Genomic DNA, 24891 nt, shown 5'->3' on the forward strand with positions numbered 1-24891 from the left:
ACTGCACCCAGGAATAATACACAGGATCTGCGGCATCAACCTCCTTATGACACTTACCTGTGCACTGGGCCACGTTGTACCGGACGGCACCAGACTAAAGTCATAGAAAAAGCACTGAGACCCGGGCGATGACTGGAGGACAGTGAAGAACTGGAAGACTTAAAGGAAAGTAACAACAATTATCACATAAGCCAAACTGACCGAGCACAGCCAGAGAACTGGACTTCTGCAGGATGTGTCCCCCTGCCCCCATCAGAGACCATGGGGAGGAAGGGGGACCGGGACTCTAGTAGAGCCCACAAGAGCGGAAATAAAGATGCTACATGTAACTTTTTTTTTAAATTATTTATTTTTTTAACAAAAATAATTTATGTTGCGTTATTTCCTGCCTCATGCACGAAAAAGGCCATAAAATAAAATAAAAAACACGCAGAGGTGTCCTCACTGCTCTATCACAAGACGTCTTTATACAAACATGGCACAAGTCGGGGGACGCTGCAGGGTTGGCGGGGTGGGCATGGCTGACACCAGCGAGCCGTCCCGTCCTCCAGCCAAGCGATGGCTGCCGCAGCTGAACGCCCCGGGGCGACGCTCTTCGCCAAACACGGAGCGTCTACAGACAACACAGAAGAATCTACCGTACAGGACAATGGAGGGGGGTGGCGAATCACCGGGCGACAACACGCAGGACAAGCAAATTCACTACACGGATAAACCGACCGCCGATACTCACAGTATTGAAGCCTCCGACACCCATCAGACCTACAGGCGGAGGCAGCCCTTAATGTATCGTTCAAGTATCACACGGAACAACAGGGGCAGCGCGGGGAATCTACAGCCGACAGCGCAGCAGGGACTGAAGGTTTCTTATCTTAGAACAATTATATCTGGGGAATTTTGCTACTTAAAGGGGAATTCCACCTTTATTTATTATAGTAAAACAACAGAGGCATCACAACAGTGGGGGGTGTAGGTGGGCGCTGGGTACGGAGCCTCAATATCTTGGCGAGGCAGGTTATAGTACAGGAGCCAGGCTGCAGTGACTCAGATCAGCCACTATGCAGAGAGTGGCACTGTCTGTACCCATCACATCTGACCTGTGGGGTGCTGGACCCCCAATAATATGATATTGAGGACCAATTCTATAGGTGGGTCATGGATTTAATCCTGGGAATGTATTGACCCATACAGCACCCATCAGGGTGCTGTATGGGTGCGTAGGGAGTCTCATCTCCGGGACTGCTCGTCCCTGCTGTGATAAAGGTGATATTCCCCTTTAAGACTCTATAGACCTGGGTTTCCTGCACTGATACACTGTAACAAGTCCATCAGCTGTGTGAGCAATGACCTAAAGGAAGCCATGCAGGGGTCAGGCCCATAGACACCTCAACCCCCAGGGGCCTATGGAATAACACTGCTGTAAATGGGGAGGATCTAACCCCGTGCCCCAACACATGAGAGGGTCCAATACCAGACACAGACCCTCAGCTCTACTACAATCTACCACCCCCTACGTGACACCAATGGTACTGCGGGGGCACAGACCGACACACAACGGGGTAACGCTCTGCTACATTATTATACAGGATAAATCCGGCTTATACTCCTACCACAGCCAAAGCTGCGCACACAAATCTCAGCCTCACCATAAAAACAAGCCAATAAGTGACCGCAGCTCTGGATGTGACTAGAGGGCCAGTGTTCATCACCAGCCATCTGATTGTTAGCTCCGGGTGACATTACTGCCCTTTAACAAAGTTTCTCCCGCTGTGGGGGGTGGAATCCGCCGCATGGGGGGGTCACCAGAGACCATGCATAGATTTAAAGGGGAGAGGTCTAACCAAAACGCATTGCAGCCGCTCTGCCCAAACCCCACAACTTCACCATAGGAAAACTCTGCGCCCCTTTAAGAATTAGTAGGGACTTTAAATTGGCACCTCCTAAGGCATTAATGAGCCACTGGGCGGGCGCCATTCCTTCCCCTTTAAGGGCTCCTCCGTGCAGCCGACAGGATTCCTTCTCTCTCTCATTATTATTTTGGTTTCTGATTTCTACAAAAATATATAAAACTTTCCCACCACGGTAAAACCCTCTCCCGGTACCGACAGAATAAAATAACATCAAAAAAGGAGGACAGAAATTTGTACAATCCCTAGAAACGGAGCGCGACACACACACACACACACGACCTATGTACAAGCCCCCCATAAATTAATGCACAGCAAATCCACAGCCAGGTCTTGTGCAGGGGTCCGGAGGGCGGGCCGGTGACTACCAGCAGCACAGGCCGATACCTTATATAAAGCACTTGTTGTTCTGGGTCCATCACTCCCGGGATCATCTACGACTGCAGCGAGGGGTGTACACAGTGACGAGACAAGATCAGGAGCGCAGCCCCCTCTATGGGGGGACCCCCTGCTCCCCTATATACACAGTCCTGGGAGCAGGCGCAGGTGAGGGGGTGCAGTGCCGTACCCTGATAATGAAGTAATGATGAAGCACAGGATGACCCTCTCCCCCCGGACACCTGTACACAATATTCAAGTAATTAAGCTCCTCCCTCCTCAGCTTCGCCCTACAAGTCCGTAGACGTTCGCTTTTTCATGCTTCGCCTTTGCGCCAGGTTAGAGGCCGCGACCGGCTCCAGGACCGGCTGAAAGGTCTTGTGATTGAGCGCAGAGTAGGTGGCGGCCATCGCTCCCTGCAACGGGAAAGAAGAGGAGGTTACAGCGCAAGCCGAGGACATCTACATCCGTCACAGAACAGGACCCTCTGATCGGGGTACGGGGCGTTACCTTAACCAGGTGGGGCGCGTCCTGTCTGTTGAGCTGGTAATGGGGCAGCTGGTCTCGGCAGGTGATCCAGGAATGCTTCAGCACCTTCTCTGCGGTGTAACGCTGATGCGGATCCACGTGGAGCATGTGTGACAGCAAATCCTGGAGAAACGGGAGAGATGGGAATGAGGATGGAGTTACTGAACTAAAACCTAACACACACAGGAAAGAGGAGGGGTGCACTTACTTTTGCAGCATCAGACACTGTATCCCAATTCCCCCCACTCAGTGAGAAGTTGCCGCTTCCTATTCGCAGTAGGATTTCCTCCGGAGTGTCATTGGGGCCATTGGCAAAAGGCGTGTACCTGTTATTATAGAGCAGAAGCGCCGGGCATCAGTGGTGGCATGCTCGGTGCAGTGTCTGGGGTGTGCGCTGGAGGGCGGCATGCTCGGTGCAGTGTCTGGGGTGTGCGCTGGAGGGCGGCATGCTCGGTGCAGTGTCTGGGGTGTGCGCTGGAGGGCGGCATGCTCGGTGCAGTGTCTGGGGTGTGCGCTGGAGGGCGGCATGCTCGGTGCAGTGTCTGGGGTGTGCGCTGGAGGGCGGCATGCTCGGTGCAGTGTCTGGGGTGTGCGCTGGAGGGCGGCATGCTCGGTGCAGTGTCTGGGGTGTGCGCTGGAGGGCGGCATGCTCGGTGCAGTGTCTGGGGTGTGCGCTGGAGGGCGGCATGCTCGGTGCAGTGTCTGGGGTGTGCGCTGGAGGGCGGCATGCTCGGTGCAGTGTCTGGGGTGTGCGCTGGAGGGCGGCATGCTCGGTGCAGTGTCTGGGGTGTGCGCTGGAGGGCGGCATGCTCGGTGCAGTGTCTGGGGTGTGCGCTGGAGGGCGGCATGCTCGGTGCAGTGTCTGGGGTGTGCGCTGGAGGGCGGCATGCTCGGTGCAGTGTCTGGGGTGTGCGCTGGAGGGCGGCATGCTCGGTGCAGTGTCTGGGGTGTGCGCTGGAGGGCGGCATGCTCGGTGCAGTGTCTGGGGTGTGCGCTGGAGGGCGGCATGCTCGGTGCAGTGTCTGGGGTGTGCGCTGGAGGGCGGCATGCTCGGTGCAGTGTCTGGGGTGTGCGCTGGAGGGCGGCATGCGCGGTGCAGTGTCTGGGGTGTGCGCTGGAGGGCGGCATGCGCGGTGCAGTGTCTGGGGTGTGCGCTGGAGGGCGGCATGCGCGGTGCAGTGTCTGGGGTGTGCGCTGGAGGGCGGCATGCGCGGTGCAGTGTCTGGGGTGTGCGCTGGAGGGCGGCATGCTCGGTGCAGTGTCTGGGTTGTGCGCTGGAGGGCGGCATGCTCGGTGCAGTGTCTGGGTTGTGCGCTGGAGGGCGGCATGCTCGGTGCAGTGTCTGGGTTGTGCGCTGGAGGGCGGCATGCTCGGTGCAGTGTCTGGGTTGTGCGCTGGAGGGCGGCATGCTCGGTGCAGTGTCTGGGGTGTGCGCTGGAGGGCGGCATGCTCGGTGCAGTGTCTGGGGTGTGCGCTGGAGGGCGGCATGCTCGGTGCAGTGTCTGGGGTGTGCGCTGGAGGGCGGCATGCTCGGTGCAGTGTCTGGGGTGTGCGCTGGAGGGTGGTATAAGGTGTCTTGGGTGTTACATGGTGGGGTTCCTTACTGTGACAGTGTGCAACTATAAGAAAACAATCCAGAGCCCCCTGTTGCAGGTGGAAAGTGCTGCTCCAGGATTACAGACGCTGGATGAGATTTGTAGTGGTGCAGTGCCCTCTAGTGTCTATAACTAGGATTACTAGTGTATGAGACTTGCTGGTGATGGGAGGTCTTACCCTGCAAGCATCGTGTAAAGGAGGACACCGAGACTCCAGATGTCACAGGCCGCGTCGTATCCCTGCCTCATCAGGACCTGCAAGAGGGCACAATGTCAGAAACATACAGACTACACTACTGAGAATAACGGGAAGACCCCTATATACAGGGGACCCCTACATACAGGGGGGTCATCAGAGTATAGTGGGGGACCTCTACATACAGGGGTGGGGGGAATCACAGAATAGTGGGGGGGGGGGGGGGGGAATCACAGAATAGTGGGGGGGGGGGATCACAGAATAGTGGGAGGGGGGATCACCAGAATAGTGGGGGGGGGGGGGGAATCACAGAATAGTGGGGGGGGGGAATCACAGAATAGTGTGGGGGGGGGAATCACAGAATAGTGTGGGGGGGGGGAAATCACAGAATAGTGTGGGGGGGGAATCACAGAATAGTGTGGGGGGGGGGAATCACAGAATAGTGTGGGGGGGGAATCACAGAATAGTGTGGGGGGGGGAAATCACAGAATAGTGTGGGGGGGAAAATCACAGAATAGTGTGGGGGGGGGAATCACAGAATAGGGGGGGGGGAATCACAGAATAGTGGGGGGGGGAATCACAGAATAGTGGGGGGGGGGGAATCACAGAATAGTGGGGGGGGGGAATCACAGAATAGTGGGGGGGGGGAATCACAGAATAGTGGGGGGGATCACAGAACAGTGGGGGGGATCACAGAACAGTGGGGGGATCACAGAACAGTGGGGGGGATCACAGAACAGTGGGGGGGATCACAGAACAGTGGGGGGGATCACAGAACAGTGGGGGGGATCACAGAACAGTGGGGGGGATCACAGAATAGTGGGGGGATCACAGAATAGTGGGGGGGATCACAGAATAGTGGGGGGGATCACAGAACAGTGGGGGGGATCACAGAACAGTGGGGGGGATCACAGAACAGTGGGGGGGATCACAGAACAGTGGGGGGGATCACAGAACAGTGGGGGGGATCACAGAATAGTGGGGGGGATCACAGAATAGTGGGGGGGATCACAGAATAGTGGGGGGGATCACAGAATAGTGGGGGGGATCACAGAATAGTGGGGGGGATCACAGAATAGTGGGGGGGAATCACAGAATAGTGGGGGCACCTACATAGAGGGATCATACACACTAGTCATGGTAATCACACAGAATAGAGAGGACTCTAAAGTGTCAGCTCTGCAGCAGCTTTAACCATTTGTTTACCTCGGGGGCCACAAAGTTGGCGGTGTAGCAGGGGGTCAGGAGGAGGCCGTTGTCGCCCCTCAGCTGCTTAGCAAATCCAAAATCACATATCCGAATGGAGTCGGCGTTGCTGGAGTCGTCCATGTACAGGATGTTACTGGGCTTCAGGTCCCGGTGAACAACCTGCAAAAGGTAGAGAGATGATCCTGTGAGTACGCCCCGCAGTGCAGGAGCAGCAGCGCCCCCTGCGAGTACGCCCCGCAGTGCAGGAGCAGCAGCGCCCCCTGCGAGTACGCCCCGCAGTGCAGGAGCAGCAGCGCCCCCTGCGAGTACGCCCCGCAGTGCAGGAGCAGCAGCGCCCCCTGCGAGTACGCCCCGCAGTGCAGGAGCAGCAGCGCCCCCTGCGAGTACGCCCCGCAGTGCAGGAGCAGCAGCGCCCCCTGCGAGTACGCCCCGCAGTGCAGGAGCAGCAGCGCCCCCTGCGAGTACGCCCCGCAGTGCAGGAGCAGCAGCGCCCCCTGCGAGTACGCCCCGCAGTGCAGGAGCAGCAGCGCCCCCTGCGAGTACGCCCCGCAGTGCAGGAGCAGCAGCGCCCCCTGCGAGTACGCCCCGCAGTGCAGGAGCAGCAGCGCCCCCTGCGAGTACGCCCCGCAGTGCAGGAGCAGCAGCGCCCCCTGCGAGTACGCCCCGCAGTGCAGGAGCAGCAGCGCCCCCTGCGAGTACGCCCCGCAGTGCAGGAGCAGCAGCGCCCCCTGCGAGTACGCCCCGCAGTGCAGGAGCAGCAGCGCCCCCTGCGAGTACGCCCCGCAGTGCAGGAGCAGCAGCGCCCCCTGCGAGTACGCCCCGCAGTGCAGGAGCAGCAGCGCCCCCTGCGAGTACGCCCCGCAGTGCAGGAGCAGCAGCGCCCCCTGCGAGTACGCCCCGCAGTGCAGGAGCAGCAGCGCCCCCTGCGAGTACGCCCCGCAGTGCAGGAGCAGCAGCGCCCCCTGCGAGTACGCCCCGCAGTGCAGGAGCAGCAGCGCCCCCTGCGAGTACGCCCCGCAGTGCAGGAGCAGCAGCGCCCCCTGCGAGTACGCCCCGCAGTGCAGGAGCAGCAGCGCCCCCTGCGAGTACGCCCCGCAGTGCAGGAGCAGCAGCGCCCCCTGCGAGTACGCCCCGCAGTGCAGGAGCAGCAGCGCCCCCTGCGAGTACGCCCCGCAGTGCAGGAGCAGCAGCGCCCCCTGCGAGTACGCCCCGCAGTGCAGGAGCAGCAGCGCCCCCTGCGAGTACGCCCCGCAGTGCAGGAGCAGCAGCGCCCCCTGCGAGTACGCCCCGCAGTGCAGGAGCAGCAGCGCCCCCTGCGAGTACGCCCCGCAGTGCAGGAGCAGCAGCGCCCCCTGCGAGTACGCCCCGCAGTGCAGGAGCAGCAGCGCCCCCTGCGAGTACGCCCCGCAGTGCAGGAGCAGCAGCGCCCCCTGCGAGTACGCCCCGCAGTGCAGGAGCAGCAGCGCCCCCTGCGAGTACGCCCCGCAGTGCAGGAGCAGCAGCGCCCCCTGCGAGTACGCCCCGCAGTGCAGGAGCAGCAGCGCCCCCTGCGAGTACGCCCCGCAGTGCAGGAGCAGCAGCGCCCCCTGCGAGTACGCCCCGCAGTGCAGGAGCAGCAGCGCCCCCTGCGAGTACGCCCCGCAGTGCAGGAGCAGCAGCGCCCCCTGCGAGTACGCCCCGCAGTGCAGGAGCAGCAGCGCCCCCTGCGAGTACGCCCCGCAGTGCAGGAGCAGCAGCGCCCCCTGCGAGTACGCCCCGCAGTGCAGGAGCAGCAGCGCCCCCTGCGAGTACGCCCCGCAGTGCAGGAGCAGCAGCGCCCCCTGCGAGTACGCCCCGCAGTGCAGGAGCAGCAGCGCCCCCTGCGAGTACGCCCCGCAGTGCAGGAGCAGCAGCGCCCCCTGCGAGTACGCCCCGCAGTGCAGGAGCAGCAGCGCCCCCTGCGAGTACGCCCCGCAGTGCAGGAGCAGCAGCGCCCCCTGCGAGTACGCCCCGCAGTGCAGGAGCAGCAGCGCCCCCTGCGAGTACGCCCCGCAGTGCAGGAGCAGCAGCGCCCCCTGCGAGTACGCCCCGCAGTGCAGGAGCAGCAGCGCCCCCTGCGAGTACGCCCCGCAGTGCAGGAGCAGCAGCGCCCCCTGCGAGTACGCCCCGCAGTGCAGGAGCAGCAGCGCCCCCTGCGAGTACGCCCCGCAGTGCAGGAGCAGCAGCGCCCCCTGCGAGTACGCCCCGCAGTGCAGGAGCAGCAGCGCCCCCTGCGAGTACGCCCCGCAGTGCAGGAGCAGCAGCGCCCCCTGCGAGTACGCCCCGCAGTGCAGGAGCAGCAGCGCCCCCTGCGAGTACGCCCCGCAGTGCAGGAGCAGCAGCGCCCCCTGCGAGTACGCCCCGCAGTGCAGGAGCAGCAGCGCCCCCTGCGAGTACGCCCCGCAGTGCAGGAGCAGCAGCGCCCCCTGCGAGTACGCCCCGCAGTGCAGGAGCAGCAGCGCCCCCTGCGAGTACGCCCCGCAGTGCAGGAGCAGCAGCGCCCCCTGCGAGTACGCCCCGCAGTGCAGGAGCAGCAGCGCCCCCTGCGAGTACGCCCCGCAGTGCAGGAGCAGCAGCGCCCCCTGCGAGTACGCCCCGCAGTGCAGGAGCAGCAGCGCCCCCTGCGAGTACGCCCCGCAGTGCAGGAGCAGCAGCGCCCCCTGCGAGTACGCCCCGCAGTGCAGGAGCAGCAGCGCCCCCTGCGAGTACGCCCCGCAGTGCAGGAGCAGCAGCGCCCCCTGCGAGTACGCCCCGCAGTGCAGGAGCAGCAGCGCCCCCTGCGAGTACGCCCCGCAGTGCAGGAGCAGCAGCGCCCCCTGCGAGTACGCCCCGCAGTGCAGGAGCAGCAGCGCCCCCTGCGAGTACGCCCCGCAGTGCAGGAGCAGCAGCGCCCCCTGCGAGTACGCCCCGCAGTGCAGGAGCAGCAGCGCCCCCTGCGAGTACGCCCCGCAGTGCAGGAGCAGCAGCGCCCCCTGCGAGTACGCCCCGCAGTGCAGGAGCAGCAGCGCCCCCTGCGAGTACGCCCCGCAGTGCAGGAGCAGCAGCGCCCCCTGCGAGTACGCCCCGCAGTGCAGGAGCAGCAGCGCCCCCTGCGAGTACGCCCCGCAGTGCAGGAGCAGCAGCGCCCCCTGCGAGTACGCCCCGCAGTGCAGGAGCAGCAGCGCCCCCTGCGAGTACGCCCCGCAGTGCAGGAGCAGCAGCGCCCCCTGCGAGTACGCCCCGCAGTGCAGGAGCAGCAGCGCCCCCTGCGAGTACGCCCCGCAGTGCAGGAGCAGCAGCGCCCCCTGCGAGTACGCCCCGCAGTGCAGGAGCAGCAGCGCCCCCTGCGAGTACGCCCCGCAGTGCAGGAGCAGCAGCGCCCCCTGCGAGTACGCCCCGCAGTGCAGGAGCAGCAGCGCCCCCTGCGAGTACGCCCCGCAGTGCAGGAGCAGCAGCGCCCCCTGCGAGTACGCCCCGCAGTGCAGGAGCAGCAGCGCCCCCTGCGAGTACGCCCCGCAGTGCAGGAGCAGCAGCGCCCCCTGCGAGTACGCCCCGCAGTGCAGGAGCAGCAGCGCCCCCTGCGAGTACGCCCCGCAGTGCAGGAGCAGCAGCGCCCCCTGCGAGTACGCCCCGCAGTGCAGGAGCAGCAGCGCCCCCTGCGAGTACGCCCCGCAGTGCAGGAGCAGCAGCGCCCCCTGCGAGTACGCCCCGCAGTGCAGGAGCAGCAGCGCCCCCTGCGAGTACGCCCCGCAGTGCAGGAGCAGCAGCGCCCCCTGCGAGTACGCCCCGCAGTGCAGGAGCAGCAGCGCCCCCTGCGAGTACGCCCCGCAGTGCAGGAGCAGCAGCGCCCCCTGCGAGTACGCCCCGCAGTGCAGGAGCAGCAGCGCCCCCTGCGAGTACGCCCCGCAGTGCAGGAGCAGCAGCGCCCCCTGCGAGTACGCCCCGCAGTGCAGGAGCAGCAGCGCCCCCTGCGAGTACGCCCCGCAGTGCAGGAGCAGCAGCGCCCCCTGCGAGTACGCCCCGCAGTGCAGGAGCAGCAGCGCCCCCTGCGAGTACGCCCCGCAGTGCAGGAGCAGCAGCGCCCCCTGCGAGTACGCCCCGCAGTGCAGGAGCAGCAGCGCCCCCTGCGAGTACGCCCCGCAGTGCAGGAGCAGCAGCGCCCCCTGCGAGTACGCCCCGCAGTGCAGGAGCAGCAGCGCCCCCTGCGAGTACGCCCCGCAGTGCAGGAGCAGCAGCGCCCCCTGCGAGTACGCCCCGCAGTGCAGGAGCAGCAGCGCCCCCTGCGAGTACGCCCCGCAGTGCAGGAGCAGCAGCGCCCCCTGCGAGTACGCCCCGCAGTGCAGGAGCAGCAGCGCCCCCTGCGAGTACGCCCCGCAGTGCAGGAGCAGCAGCGCCCCCTGCGAGTACGCCCCGCAGTGCAGGAGCAGCAGCGCCCCCTGCGAGTACGCCCCGCAGTGCAGGAGCAGCAGCGCCCCCTGCGAGTACGCCCCGCAGTGCAGGAGCAGCAGCGCCCCCTGCGAGTACGCCCCGCAGTGCAGGAGCAGCAGCGCCCCCTGCGAGTACGCCCCGCAGTGCAGGAGCAGCAGCGCCCCCTGCGAGTACGCCCCGCAGTGCAGGAGCAGCAGCGCCCCCTGCGAGTACGCCCCGCAGTGCAGGAGCAGCAGCGCCCCCTGCGAGTACGCCCCGCAGTGCAGGAGCAGCAGCGCCCCCTGCGAGTACGCCCCGCAGTGCAGGAGCAGCAGCGCCCCCTGCGAGTACGCCCCGCAGTGCAGGAGCAGCAGCGCCCCCTGCGAGTACGCCCCGCAGTGCAGGAGCAGCAGCGCCCCCTGCGAGTACGCCCCGCAGTGCAGGAGCAGCAGCGCCCCCTGCGAGTACGCCCCGCAGTGCAGGAGCAGCAGCGCCCCCTGCGAGTACGCCCCGCAGTGCAGGAGCAGCAGCGCCCCCTGCGAGTACGCCCCGCAGTGCAGGAGCAGCAGCGCCCCCTGCGAGTACGCCCCGCAGTGCAGGAGCAGCAGCGCCCCCTGCGAGTACGCCCCGCAGTGCAGGAGCAGCAGCGCCCCCTGCGAGTACGCCCCGCAGTGCAGGAGCAGCAGCGCCCCCTGCGAGTACGCCCCGCAGTGCAGGAGCAGCAGCGCCCCCTGCGAGTACGCCCCGCAGTGCAGGAGCAGCAGCGCCCCCTGCGAGTACGCCCCGCAGTGCAGGAGCAGCAGCGCCCCCTGCGAGTACGCCCCGCAGTGCAGGAGCAGCAGCGCCCCCTGCGAGTACGCCCCGCAGTGCAGGAGCAGCAGCGCCCCCTGCGAGTACGCCCCGCAGTGCAGGAGCAGCAGCGCCCCCTGCGAGTACGCCCCGCAGTGCAGGAGCAGCAGCGCCCCCTGCGAGTACGCCCCGCAGTGCAGGAGCAGCAGCGCCCCCTGCGAGTACGCCGCAGTGCAGGAGCAGCAGCGCCCCCTGCGAGTACGCCGCAGTGCAGGAGCAGCAGCGCCCCCTGCGAGTACGCCGCAGTGCAGGAGCAGTAGCGCCCCCTGCGAGTACGCCGCAGTGCAGGAGCAGCAGCGCCCCCTGCGAGTACGCCGTTGTGCAGCAGCGCCCCATGGGAGTGGCACCTACCCCCTGGCAGTGCAGGTAGTCCACGGTCTTGGTGATTGTGTACAGGACGGCACCGGCCTCCCGCTCAGAGAAGAACTTCTGCCTCAGGATGCGGTCGAGCAGTTCTCCCCCCTTCATCAGCTCAGTTACCAGGTAAACATAGCGGCCATCATCGTCGTACACCTTCATTTACCACAACCAACAAGAGAAGGAGACAGTCAGCAGGAGGTGCAGGGGTGCGCGGACAGTCAGCAGGAGGTGCAGGGGTGCGCGGACAGTCAGCAGGAGGTGCAGGGGTGCGCGGACAGTCAGCAGGAGGTGCAGGGGTGCGCGGACAGTCAGCAGGAGGTGCAGGGGTGCGCGGACAGTCAGCAGGAGGTGCAGGGGTGCGCGGACAGTCAGCAGGAGGTGCAGGGTGCGCGGACAGTCAGCAGGAGGTGCAGGGGTGCGCGACAGTCAGCAGGAGGTGCAGGGGTGCGCGGACAGTCAGCAGGAGGTGCAGGGGTGCGCGGACAGTCAGCAGGAGGTGCAGGGGTGCGCGGACAGTCAGCAGGAGGTGCAGGGGTGCGCGGACAGTCAGCAGGAGGTGCAGGGGTGCGCGGACAGTCAGCAGGAGGTGCAGGGGTGCGCGGACAGTCAGCAGGAGGTGCAGGGGTGCGCGGACAGTCAGCAGGAGGTGCAGGGGTGCGCGGACAGTCAGCAGGAGGTGCAGGGGTGCGCGGACAGTCAGCAGGAGGTGCAGGGGTGCGCGGACAGTCAGCAGGAGGTGCAGGGGTGCGCGGACAGTCAGCAGGAGGTGCAGGGGTGCGCGGACAGTCAGCAGGAGGTGCAGGGGTGCGCGGACAGTCAGCAGGAGGTGCAGGGGTGCGCGGACAGTCAGCAAGAGGTGCAGGGGTGCGCGGACAGTCAGCAAGAGGTGCAGGGGTGCGCGGACAGTCAGCAAGAGGTGCAGGGGTGCGCGGACAGTCAGCAAGAGGTGCAGGGGTGCGCGGACAGTGAGCACTTACATCCTTCAAGGTGATTATGTTCGGATGTTGCCCATAACGCATCAAGATCTCGATCTCTTCTGACGGATCCCGCTTACTCTTGTCTATGATCTGGAAGAGACGGGAGCAGCTGATAACAGAGGACAACAGCAGAGGTCACAGGACACACATGAGAAGTTGTGTTATTCCTCAGGACTGGAGCACTGGATTTGTGGGTGTGGCAATAACAAAAAGTGCACAGTTTTAATTTAGAAAAATTTTCTATTTTACGCTATATACACTGCTTGCTATCTCTTGTATAATGCACTACAGGTATTATAGGTACAGGAACATGCAATACGGGTCCTGGGGGCTTCATTACACCCAGTGTACGACCCTGTGATTAATGCTGGGGGGAAGCTGATGGGAGCCCTCAGTCAATAGATGCCTGCAGCAACTAAGGGGTTAAAGGAAATCTAATATCAAAATCCACCAGGGACATTACTCATAGAACCAGGCAACGGAACTGTGGTATCCTCTTATATTTCTTATATGGCCTCCTTCCTTCTGAAATCAACTTTTAACATTATGGTAATGAGGCAGAAGGCTTCCGGGGGGGGTGGGGGTGGCGTTGTTGTAGCTTCACAGGCTGTTGCATTGTCTCCCCCCCCCCCCCTCTGATATAATCTCCCAAAGTGTGTGAAGCTTCCACATGGAGGGGCTCTGGTAACACCTCTAGAGCACTTCAGGCTCATTAGAATAATTGTGTAAGTTGATATAAGAAGGAAGAAGATCATGGATAAGAAATAGAAGAAGATGCCACAGTCCCGCTGCCTGGATCTATGAGTAATGTCTTTGATTTATCAGGATGGATTTTCATGGTAGATTTCCTTTATATCACCCAGAACCAAACAGACCAGACCCATCTGCTGTCGCCAACTTCTGGTTCTCTGCAGGTCAAAGGGGCGACTGAAGCTGAAAGTTTTAGGTGCACAGTAATCATGTAGATTTGGCCGCTCGGTACCTTGACGGCATATTCCATATTCGTGGCCCTATGCACACAGCGCTTGCAGATTGAGTAGGAGCCGACACCGATGTCTTCCTTCAGGTCGTAGACGTCCGTGAACTGAGCCCGGCTTCCATGGAATTGCTACAGGAAAGACAAAGGTAAGCAGTGGCCCCTGATGCAGGTGAGACCCGGCTGCGCCCCTCCCCCATTACCTGTACGATCGGCAGGACGTTCGCCACAGAAGAGATTTTATGCTCCTCGATGGAAGAAGGGGCCACAAAGCTGAAGCCCTTGAAGAGCTGGTGCGCGTTGGCGCTGGGCGGGACACCGGGAGAATCTGCAGGGCGAGAGCGGAGCGTTACAAACCAGAACCTCATGGGTGGCTTCATCTCTCTCCCTCCTGCCATCGGCTGTAGCAGGAGGCTCAGAGAGAGATTACTAAGTTCTATCACAATGTTACATCTATGGCAAAGCTTTGATTAATCTTCTGTGGTGCCCCTAGGGGGAGCTCCACCAGGATGCGGCTCAGTAGTGACTCTAGGATCTGATCTGGATCAGTCATGTTCACAGTCACTCAGTGCCATCACATACAGATCTCCTATACACAAAGATCTCTAGGAATTCTACGCATTTCTTACCTTTTGGCGTTTTTGCTGTGAACTCCGGATCAAAGCAGAACGTGTCCTCAGGTTTCCCGGACGCTGGTTTAAATGGAGGCTGAATTTCCCTTCTGTACAACTTCTAGACAAAGGCAAATTAGAGAAAGCAGGTCAGATAAACCCTATAACCCCAGAGCATCACAGATATCCCAGAGCCCCAACAACTAGTCCTTGAAGAGGTCACACTCATACAGCTGGAGAGATACTACAATGTGTCGGTGTTGGTTGCAGCTGGAGGGATGCTACAATGTGCCAGTGTTGGTTGCAGCTGGAGAGATGCTACAATGTGTCAGTGTTGGTTACAGCTGGAGAGATGCTACAATGTGTCAGTGTTGGTTACAGCTGGAGAGATGCTACAATGTGTCAGTGTTGGTTACAGCTTGAGAGATGCTACAATGTGTCAGTGTTGGTTACAGGTGGAGAGATGCTACAATGTGTCAGTGTAGGATAACCACTGCCAGCGACAAACATCAGCACGAATTTCTCCAAGATAACTGCACTTGCCTACGCCGATACACTGTAACAATCCATCAGCTTTGTGACTCATTTATAGATTTCTAACTAGAGCACACAATGTACTAGAGTTACCTGGTCATTAACAGAAAAATATGGCAACATCCTAATCTGTGTCTGCCAGGACAAGAAGGAGCAAAAGTGAACTCAAACTTACATTCCAGTCAATTGTCGCAAAAAACGGATGCCGTTTGATTTCTTCTACCCGGTCCAGGCCGGCCCCTGGGAACATAAGACGATAGCACATTGAAGTCTGGATAAAAAAAGCCGCCTGCGCCAGTGTGAAAACAGTCCTGATACAATGTAGCTAAATATTAACCCCTTAACGCTGAAGCCACTTTTCACCTTCCTGACACAGCCCATTTTTTCAAATCTGCCACTATAAATGGTTATAACTTCGGAACGCTTTAACATATCCAAGTGATTTTAAAATTGTTTTCTCGTGACGCTTTGTACTTCATGTTAGTTGAAAAATTTTGGTGGTATGTTTTGCATTTATTTAAGAGAAAATCAGATGTTTGGTGAAAATTTGGAAAAATTCTTGATTTTCGAACTTCAAAATGTTCTACTTTTTCCATACATAGTCATAACCGCAAAAAAACGTAATAACTAACATTCACTAAATGTCTAATTTATGTGGACATGGTTTTTTATACATACTCTTATATTTGTAGGATGTTATGGGCCTTTGAACGTTAGGTGCGATTTTTCACATTTTCATAAAAAACGCAAAATCCTGCTATTGAGGGACCTGCTCAGGTTTTAAATCACTTTGAGAGGCCCAAATAAAAGTAAAACCCCATAAGTTACCCCATTATAGAAACTACACCCCTCAACGTACGTAAAACAACTTTTATGAAGTTTATTAACCCTTTAATTATTTTACAGGGGTTAAAACAAAATCGGATACAATTTTGAAAGTAAACTTTTTTGGCTAAATGAATGTGTTTTTCAAAAAATTTACAAATTCTCAGTGGATAAAATACCAAAACTCTCCACAAAATTTGATACCCTATCCCTCCAGCGTATAACAATACCCCATATGTGGTGGTGACCTGCTGTATGGGCACACTCCAGGGCATGGGGGGAGCTGCGCCATTCAGAGCAGATTATGCATTGTCACTTTTTATTGGCTATACAATCTTTATTTTTTGGGTAATTTGGACATATTAGGGGCTTATTTTTTGCGACATGAGATGCACTTTACAAATAATTAATTTTCGTGGGTCTTTAGCTTATTGAAGAGATTTTATTAACTCTTGAATGTATGGAGGAAAAGAAAATTGTCAATTTTGGTTTAATTTTTTTTCGTATTTTTTGGGGGTCGTACACCGTACACTAACAATACTATAATATCTTTATTCTACAGGTCACTACGGTTACGGTGATACCTCATTTATACAGTTTTTCATTTATTTTTACAATTTTACTGGATAAAAACTAATATAGAGGAAATCTCATTTGTTTTTGCATCGCCATCTTTTCGGAGACGTAACTTTAATATTTTTTGGTTGACAGAGCTAGTTTTGGGCTTATTTTTTACAAGTTGAGTTGTTCTTTTCAGTGGTACCATTTTGGCGCACGTAACTTTTTTTGATCGCTTTTCAGAACATTTTTGTGAAGAGATTTTATGAAAAATGTACATTTTTGGCGTTTTTTACGGGTTTTGTTTTTACGGCGTTCAACTTTATTTAATTAATTCTTTTTATTAAAAAAATGATTTTATGTAGTGTTTTTAACATTTTTTATTAACTTTTACAGGTTAGCTTGAACAAGTGATCCACTGATCACTTGTTCAAGCTCTTCTTCACATTACACAGTGTAATACTGCGCTGCGCATGCTCAGTGTGTTACAGCCGGGTCCTGTCAGAAGGCAGGACCCGACTCCCGGCAGGAGGATCGCGCAGCCCCGGGCACCGGCAGTCCCGGGGCTGCGATCGGAGCAGTGGACCCCCCCGGTATGCGCCGCGGGGGGGTCCGATTCTTCTCAAATGCCCCTAGCACGCCGCGGTCGCGATGTCAGGGGTTAACACTCGCGATCGGAGAAATCTCCGATCGCGGGTGTTAGAGGCGGGTGTCGGCTATAATATATAGCCGACACCCGCAGCTTCTGGCGCGGGCTCCGTTCTGGAGCCGGCGCCAGAAGCATGACGTACTATTACCGCATTTTGAGGGAACGCACCTCCCGCTATGCAGTAATAGTACGTCAAATGTCGGGAAGAGGTTAATGCAGCTTGCAATTTATGGAAGCCAAAAGGTTTCTATTCACTGACAGCCAACAGTCAGTATTAGAACCCTGCAACAATCAGATGTTCCGGCTGCTTATTGGTGGCAGATCCTATACAAACCGTGGGCAATGTCATTGGGAGGTCATGAGGCCAGGATAGAGGTCGGATGTAAAGCGCACATGAGGGTCTTTGGGACTCACCTAATCGGTTTAGAGGATTCCGTTTGAACAACATTCGGAGGAGGCTCTGAGCTTCAGGGCTTAGGAACTGCGGCATCCCCAGCTTTGATCTGAAAAGAGGTCGGAAAGGTTAAAATGGACAAGAAACGTTTCAGCAGCCACGAGCAAGACCCCGGGGTCAACTAATACCTCCCCATCTGACGACACATAGAAGATCCCACAGCTGAGGAATATGTGGGTGCAGGGAACGTGGAGACCCCGATAAGACTGAGCACCTGTCAACTGATTTGTGACAATGTATCTGTACAGCCAGCAGATGAGACTACACTGATCTGTTACAATGTATCTGTGCAGACAGCAAATGAGACTGCACCGATCTGTCACAATGAATGATTTGTAAAGCGCTACAGAATTTGATGGCGCTATATAAATAAAGATTATTATTACTATATTATTATTATCTGCACAGACAGCAGATCATCAGACTGCACCAGTCTGTTACAATGTATCTGCGCAGACAGCAGATCATCAGACTGCACTGGTCTGTTACAATGTATCTGCACAGACAGCAGATCATCAGACTGCACTGGTCTGTTACAATGTATCTGCACAGACAGCAGATCATCAGACTGCACTGGTCTGTTACAATGTATCTGCACAGACAGCAGATCATCAGACTGCACTGGTCTGTTACAATGTATCTGCACAGACGACAGATCATCAGACTGCACCGGTCTGTTACAATGTATCTGCACAGACGACAGATCATCAGACTGCACTGGTCTGTTACAATGTATCTGCACAGACATCAGATCATCAGACTGCACTGGTCTGTTACAATGTATCTGCACAGACATCAGATCATCAGACTGCACTGGTCTGTTACAATGTATCTGCACAGACATCAGATCATCAGACTGCACTGGTCTGTTACAATGTATCTGCACAGACATCAGATCATCAGACTGCACTGGTCTGTTACAATGTATCTGCACAGACAGCAGATCATCAGACTGCACTGGTCTGTGACAATGCATCTCTGCAGACAGCAGATCATAAGATTGCACCGGTCTGTGACAATGTATCTGCGCAGACAGCAGATCATCAGACTGCACTGGTCTGTTACAATGTATCTGCACAGACATCAGATCATCAGACTGCACTGGTCTGTTACAATGTATCTGCACAGACATCAGATCATCAGACTGCACTGGTCTGTTACAATGTATCTGCACAGACATCAGATCATCAGACTGCACTGGTCTGTTACAATGTATCTGCACAGACAGCAGATCATCAGACTGCACTGGTCTGTGACAATGCATCTCTGCAGACAGCAGATCATAAGATTGCACCGGTCTGTGACAATGTATCTGCGCAGACAGCAGATCATCAGACTGCACTGGTCTGTGACACTGTATCTGTGCAGATACTCTGATATGCAGCTATATAAAGGTTTAACCACTTAGTGACCTTGCCATTCTGTGCATTTCTTATTTTCCTGTCTCTAAGGCACAATGACGGCTCGATTCTTACTTTAGGATCATGTTCATTGTCTCGTTACGATCTTTTCCTTGGAAGGGCAACGTCCCGGTCAGCATCTCAAACTACAAGACATAAGTAAGAGGATGAGCCCCCCCCCCACAGCACTGCCTCATCCTGCTCTGGGGTTTCTCTAGTTACTAAAGTTTATCATTTTTCATTAACAATTTGATAAAAACATATGAGGACATGACAGAGGAACATAAGATAAAACCGGCACTTTGTGATAAATTTTTGGGTTTTGGTTGTAGTTTGGGTGGTTCACTATCACTGATCTAGGGGAACTGTTAAGGCTTATGAGATTACACTGTGCACATACCATAAGGACCCCAAAAGACCACCAGTCTGCACTCTGCGTGTGGCCTCGTCTGTTCACCACTTCTGGGGCCATATACTCTACGGTACCACAGAAGGAGTATGCTTTCTTCTCATGGTCCACCGATTCTTTACTGAGGCCAAAATCTGGGGGGGAAAAAAAAGACATATGCAAAAAAAGTGCCCACTATGGAAACCCCCAAGATCCAGACTGCTGCCTCTGTGAAAGACAGATACAGAAACACCAGGGGGCGCCATCTGCCAATAGGTGCTGTTCACATCCCCTGATGCCAGGTCTGTTACATTGTAACCAATAGAAAGTCTTTATCATTACACACCCATCATCCAGATGGACGCCCTCTTCTCCAGGCAGAACAACAGTCAGAGTGAACAAAACCTGAAATATCTGCATATTCCAGCCTCTCAAAGTACTGGGCAATGAAGCCCCCAATAACTTGAGCCACAGCTACATCTGCGGGGAGGAAGGTGACAGCAGATGTTCCCAGCCAACAAAAGACTCAGGAGATGAGGAAAATAAAATGAAAGATCTGCTCCGCTACCTACCTGTCAGCTTGATATGTCCGGCTTCATCCAGCAAAATACTGAAAGTTAAAATCAAAAATTCACCATAAGACATAAAAGGAATTGGGTAGGAAAAGTCACTAAAGTAAAAAAGAAGATGTAACACGAAAAGAAATGAAATTTTGGGTGATGTAGAATACAGAGAGAAAAGTAGGGGGCGCTGCAAACACCAGGGACTACATGCACAGAACCCCAAATATTGGAGGATGCAACTACGGAAGGTGCAGAATAGAGAGAGAAGAGTAGGGGGCGCAGCAGAGACAGGGGACTAACATAGAACCCAGGACTCCAAATACTGAGGGGGAGGGGGGTGCAATTATACAGGGGGCAGAATACAGGGAATTCAAATTCTTGGGGGGGGGGGGGGTGCAACTGTACAAGGTGCAGAATACAGAGAGAAGAGGAGGGGGTGCTGCAGAGAACACAGGGCCCCAAATACCAGCGAGTGCAAGTATACAGGGGGCTACATAGAGAAGAGAGGACCCCAAATACTGTACAGGGGGCAGAATATGGCTAGGGACAAGGGGACTACACACAGAGAACATATACAAGATGCACGTGGAAGTGGAGCCTGGAGAAGGGACAGAACTGAAAGGGTTGACTTTACTTTTCTGGCTTGAGGTCCCGGTAGACGATTCCCAGGCTGTGTAGGTGATCCAGCGCCAGGGCCAGCTCTGCCAAGTAGAACTTCACATCTTCCTCTGTAAACATAACCTAATAAGAACTGTATAGATTTACTTTATGTTCTATCAGCAAAGAAAACAGCCCCCAAACCCATCTTCATACCCTACATCAGTTATAAGGAAGTGATACAAACACAGCAAAATCCTCAGGTAAGTGCACACCACACACTCTGCATAATGTGAAGCCAACCCCAAAGCCCCAGATTGAGGCAGATTATAGCTGAAACGGGCTTGAGGGGGCAGTTGTCATCTCTGGTACAATATTGGGCGAGTGTTGGATACATCTGTGACCAGCATTCCAGTTGTGTTACTTTGTCTCCATCATCTGTGTTGGTTGTGTTTACAGTCTTGTGCTGCCCTCTTGTGGTTGTTTCAGGACTTATTCTCACCCCCATCTCTACATCAGTGGTTCTCAACCTTTCTAACACTGTGACCCCAGCAAAAAATGTGGGCCAGCAACACCCCGGAACCTGGGGAATAGATCAGGCGCACTCAGGCTCAAACCTTATTAACTAAATGGTCATAACATAAGGATATTTTAACGGCACCTACAGATCCAGAGTTACCAGAATCACCCGCAAGTAATGTTTTGTTTGCATTGTACTATGTCATGGTGTACGCCTATGATACTACTGTAACACAATAAAACACAGCTATGGAGACACACATGCTGTAGGGTAGGCGGGTGGTAGTATGATTGAGCAACTACTGGAAGAAAGTGTTTCCAATACTGTTACAATTTTATTTTGTGTACCAAATAATTGTGTGTAATGCAGCTGTATATTTATTTCATGATTCTGTTCAATAAACCAGTTAAAAGAAATGCTGTGACCCCACAATACAGTTCATCATGGTGCAGTGAGCCTAAACCAAGTACAAGAATATAACTACTATAATACTGCCCCCTATGTACAAGAATATAACTATAATACTGCCCCTATGTACAAGAATATAACTACTATAATACTGCCCCCTATGTACAAGACTATAACTACTATAATACTGCCCCCTATGTACAAGACTATAACTACTATAATACTGCCCCCTGTGTACAAGAATATAACTACTATAATACTGCCCCCTATGTACAGGAATATAACTACTATAATACTGCCCCCTATGTACAGGAATATAACTACTATAATACTGCCCCCTATGTACAAGACTATAACTACTATAATACTGCCCCCTATGTACAAGACTATAACTACTATAATACTGCCCTTTATGTACAAGAATATAACTACTATAATACTGCACCCTATGTACAGGAATATAACTACTATAATACTGCCCCCTATGTACAAGAATATAACTACTATAATACTGCCCCTATGTACAAGAATATAACTACTATAATACTGCCCCCTATGTACAAGAATATAACTACTATAATACTGCCCCCTATGTACAGGAATATAACTACTATAATACTGCCCCCTATGTACAGGAATATAACTACTATAATACTGCCCCCTATGTACAGGAATATAACTACTATAATACTGCCCCTATGTACAAGAATATAACTACTATAATACTGCCCCCTATGTACAAGAATATAACTACTATAATACTGCCCCATATGTACAGGAATATAACTACTATAATACTGCCCCCTATGTACAGGAATATAACTACTATAATACTGCCCCCTATGTACAGGAATATAACTACTATAATACTGCCCCCTATGTACAGGAATATAACTACTATAATACTGCCCACTATGTACAAGAATATAACTACTATAATACTGCCCCCTATGTACAAGAATATAACTACTATAATACTGCTCCCTATGTACAAGAATATAACTACTATAATACTGCCCCCTATGTACAAGAATATAACTACTATAATACTGCTCCCTATGTACAAGAATATAACTACTATAATACTGCCCCCCTATGTACAAGAATATAACTACTATAATACTACCCCCTATGTACAAGAATATAACTACTATAATACTGCCCCCTATGTACAAGAATATAAATGAATTGATAAAAGAAAAAAAAACTGCTGATATGATTTATTGAGAAGCGCTTGTATATAGGACGTCTCAATGATAGGCAGAAGTTCCGTACACGTCCCGCAGGTGATGTGACCCCATGAGGCACGTGCTCCTGTACGGGCTCCTGTATATATTCACCCTTAGCCCAGTTTCCGGCCGTGGTATTTGGGCTCCTGAGCGGAGGTCCAGCAGGTCGCACAGCGCCGCAGGTTATTAGGATTCATGTCTGCAGCTGCTGCGGTGACGGCCGCCGCTCTGCATCTTATAAAGGTCGGGGGGAGCACGGCCATGATTCATTCTTCCCCCAAGACCTAAAAATACTCACACTGCCGAAAAGTCTGAAACTAATAACATGAGCTGAAATTGAGTAATGAGATCTCAGCGGTGGCGGCGGCCATAAGAATGGCGCCCCCCGCTGGTTATACTCTCACAGTAAATAATTCAATTACACCCCCCCCGACGCTCCGACCTTTCAAAGAAAAACATTACAGAAACCAAATTCTGCTAACATTTACGTGAAGGAAGCGGATTGTAAAGACAGAGCGCAGCGTCAGACTACAGGAGCAGGGCATGCTGGGAATGTTAAGGGAGGGGGGCATATACAAACATCTCCTGCCGCTAGGTACAACACGCCGACATAAACCCCGCTCCAGGGCTTGTCTGTGCGAGAAGTCATATGACCACATGTACAGGGATCCGTGTTGGGACACAAGGGGGGATCCTCTCACTATTCTGCTGCTGGTGCAGTCATTACTTATCCTGTACTGATCCTGAGTTACATCCTGTATTATACTCCAGAGCTGCACTCACTATTCTGCTGCTGGTGCAGTCACTGTGTACATACATGACATTACTTATCCTGTACTGATCCTGAGTTACATCCTGTATTATACTCCAGAGCAGCACTCACTATTCTACTGCTGGTGCAGTCACTGTGTACATACATGACATTACTTACCCTGTACTGATCCTGAGTTACATCCTGTATTATACACCAGAGCTGCACTCACTATTCTGCTGCTAGTGCAGTCACTGTGTACATACATGACATTACTTATCCTGTACTGATCCTGAGTTACATCCTGTATTATACTCCAGAGCAGCACTCACTATTCTGCTGCTGGTGCAGTCAGTGTGTACATACATGACATTACTTATCCTGTACTGATCCTGAGTTACATCCTGTATTATACCCCAGAGCTGCACTCACTATTCTGCTGCTGGTGCAATCACTGTGTACATACATGACATTACTTATCCTGTACTGATCCTGAGTTACATCCTGTATTATACCCCAGAGCGGCACTCACTATTCTGCTGCTGGTAGTTACGGTGTACCTACATTAACTTACTACACCAGTAAAATAGTGAATGCAGCTCTGGAGTATAACATAGGATAAGTATAATGATATTGAGGGTGGTATATTTCCCACTACATTTAATATCTGTTGGACTCTTCATAACTTGCAGTAACAAATTGAATTACAGGTAAGTGGTGGCAGTGCTCGCTCTTTAGCCACGCTTATTACCAATTAATTACCATAATTAGCGCATCATGACAGACGTCTCTGTGTAATGTGATTTTCTATTTGCGGCTTTAGCGACGTCCACACTCCGGTAAGATGGAGAGCACAGCGGAAACAATTGTGTGCCGGACCCCAGACTCCATATACAGTAATCCTATAGCCAGTATATACATTACATCAAACCTTATACCTTAACGATAACCTTACAAGTGCTTTTATACCCCATCTCTCTAGGAAAGCCCTAACTGCATGAACCATCAGATCATACAGGAAGTGTAGAAGATGTGGATGCAGCCCCTGGCCCGGCCTCTGCACCTGAACTCCCCCTCAAACTAATACTCGGGTATAAGCAGAGAATCCTAATTTTACCACAAAAAAACCCAAAAAACTGGGGAAATGCAGCTGCTACTCGAATAAAATGTTCACAGCAGAGCCCCCCTTTAATGAAATGTTCACAGCAGAGCCCCCCTTTAATGAAATGTTCACAGCAGAGCCCCCCTTTAATGAAATGTTCACAGCAGAGCCCCCCTTTAATGAAATGTTCACAGCAGAGCCCCCCTTTAATGAAATGTTCACAGCAGAGCCCCCCTTTAATGAAATGTTCACAGCAGGACCCTCTTAGATATCTACAGCAGGGCCCCCTTTTACAGACTGTCCACAGCGACATCACACCAGGCATGTGTACCCGGGCCGGAAGGAGAAGAAGGAGCCGGGGTGCGGGAAGAAGAAGAAGCTGGACGATGAGTATAGTTTTTTTCTTTAAAGACTGATGGCGGATCTTCATATAGGGCCTGGGTATTGGCGGACCCGCCTATTCGAAGATCTGTCATTGTTAGTGACCCCTGGAATCAACCCCAATTTGTGGACTGTCATGTAGACAATTGGTTCAAAAGCAGATAGTTACCTCTTTGGATAATCGTGTGAAAACGTCACCTCCCCTGAGAAAATCCAGGATTAGGTATAATTTCCCTTCTGTCTGAAAGGCTGAAATACAAGGAGAGGATGAGTTACATCAGCCAGACCCACCACAACACCCCTGACCCTCCCCGCTGTCCCCCAGACTGTAAAGGATCTGCTACTCCCTTGCATTACCCAGCCGGCGGTATCTAGAGGACCTCCTTAGGCCACATGCACACGACTGCAACAGCGGCCCTGACCCTACATGAACCTGATCACAGCCACAAATGCGGTCTGTGACACCTGATGACAGTGCGGCGAGTCCAGCATGTTCACTGCACCCTGACCTGGCCGGCAGCTCGACTTTCTATGGAGAGGGG

General features: G+C 54.4%; 1 protein-coding gene across 2 annotated transcripts in view; it reads right to left on the minus strand.

The window, feature by feature from the left end:
• Positions 1–354: 354 nt before the first annotated feature.
• Positions 355–24891, minus strand: part of RPS6KA6 (ribosomal protein S6 kinase A6) — a 35200-nt gene continuing 10663 nt past the window's right edge. For both annotated transcript variants that reach the window (XM_072125828.1, XM_072125829.1), the window contains exons 6-22: positions 24519–24598; positions 19996–20102; positions 19371–19408; positions 18811–18953; positions 18486–18556; positions 16971–17059; positions 14700–14764; positions 14009–14111; positions 13583–13707; positions 13386–13511; positions 12404–12493; positions 11418–11579; positions 5811–5972; positions 4587–4663; positions 3022–3139; positions 2796–2936; positions 355–2701 (exon numbers count right to left, since the gene is read on the minus strand). In XM_072125828.1, the coding sequence (XP_071981929.1) occupies positions 2576–2701; positions 2796–2936; positions 3022–3139; positions 4587–4663; positions 5811–5972; positions 11418–11579; positions 12404–12493; positions 13386–13511; positions 13583–13707; positions 14009–14111; positions 14700–14764; positions 16971–17059; positions 18486–18556; positions 18811–18953; positions 19371–19408; positions 19996–20102; positions 24519–24598 (1823 nt within the window). In that variant the 3' untranslated portion in view covers positions 355–2575. The remainder of the gene's footprint in view (positions 2702–2795; positions 2937–3021; positions 3140–4586; positions 4664–5810; positions 5973–11417; positions 11580–12403; positions 12494–13385; positions 13512–13582; positions 13708–14008; positions 14112–14699; positions 14765–16970; positions 17060–18485; positions 18557–18810; positions 18954–19370; positions 19409–19995; positions 20103–24518; positions 24599–24891) is intronic.

Source organism: Engystomops pustulosus, chromosome 9 (genome assembly GCF_040894005.1).
Source record: "Engystomops pustulosus chromosome 9, aEngPut4.maternal, whole genome shotgun sequence".
NCBI lineage: Eukaryota > Metazoa > Chordata > Amphibia > Anura > Leptodactylidae > Engystomops > Engystomops pustulosus.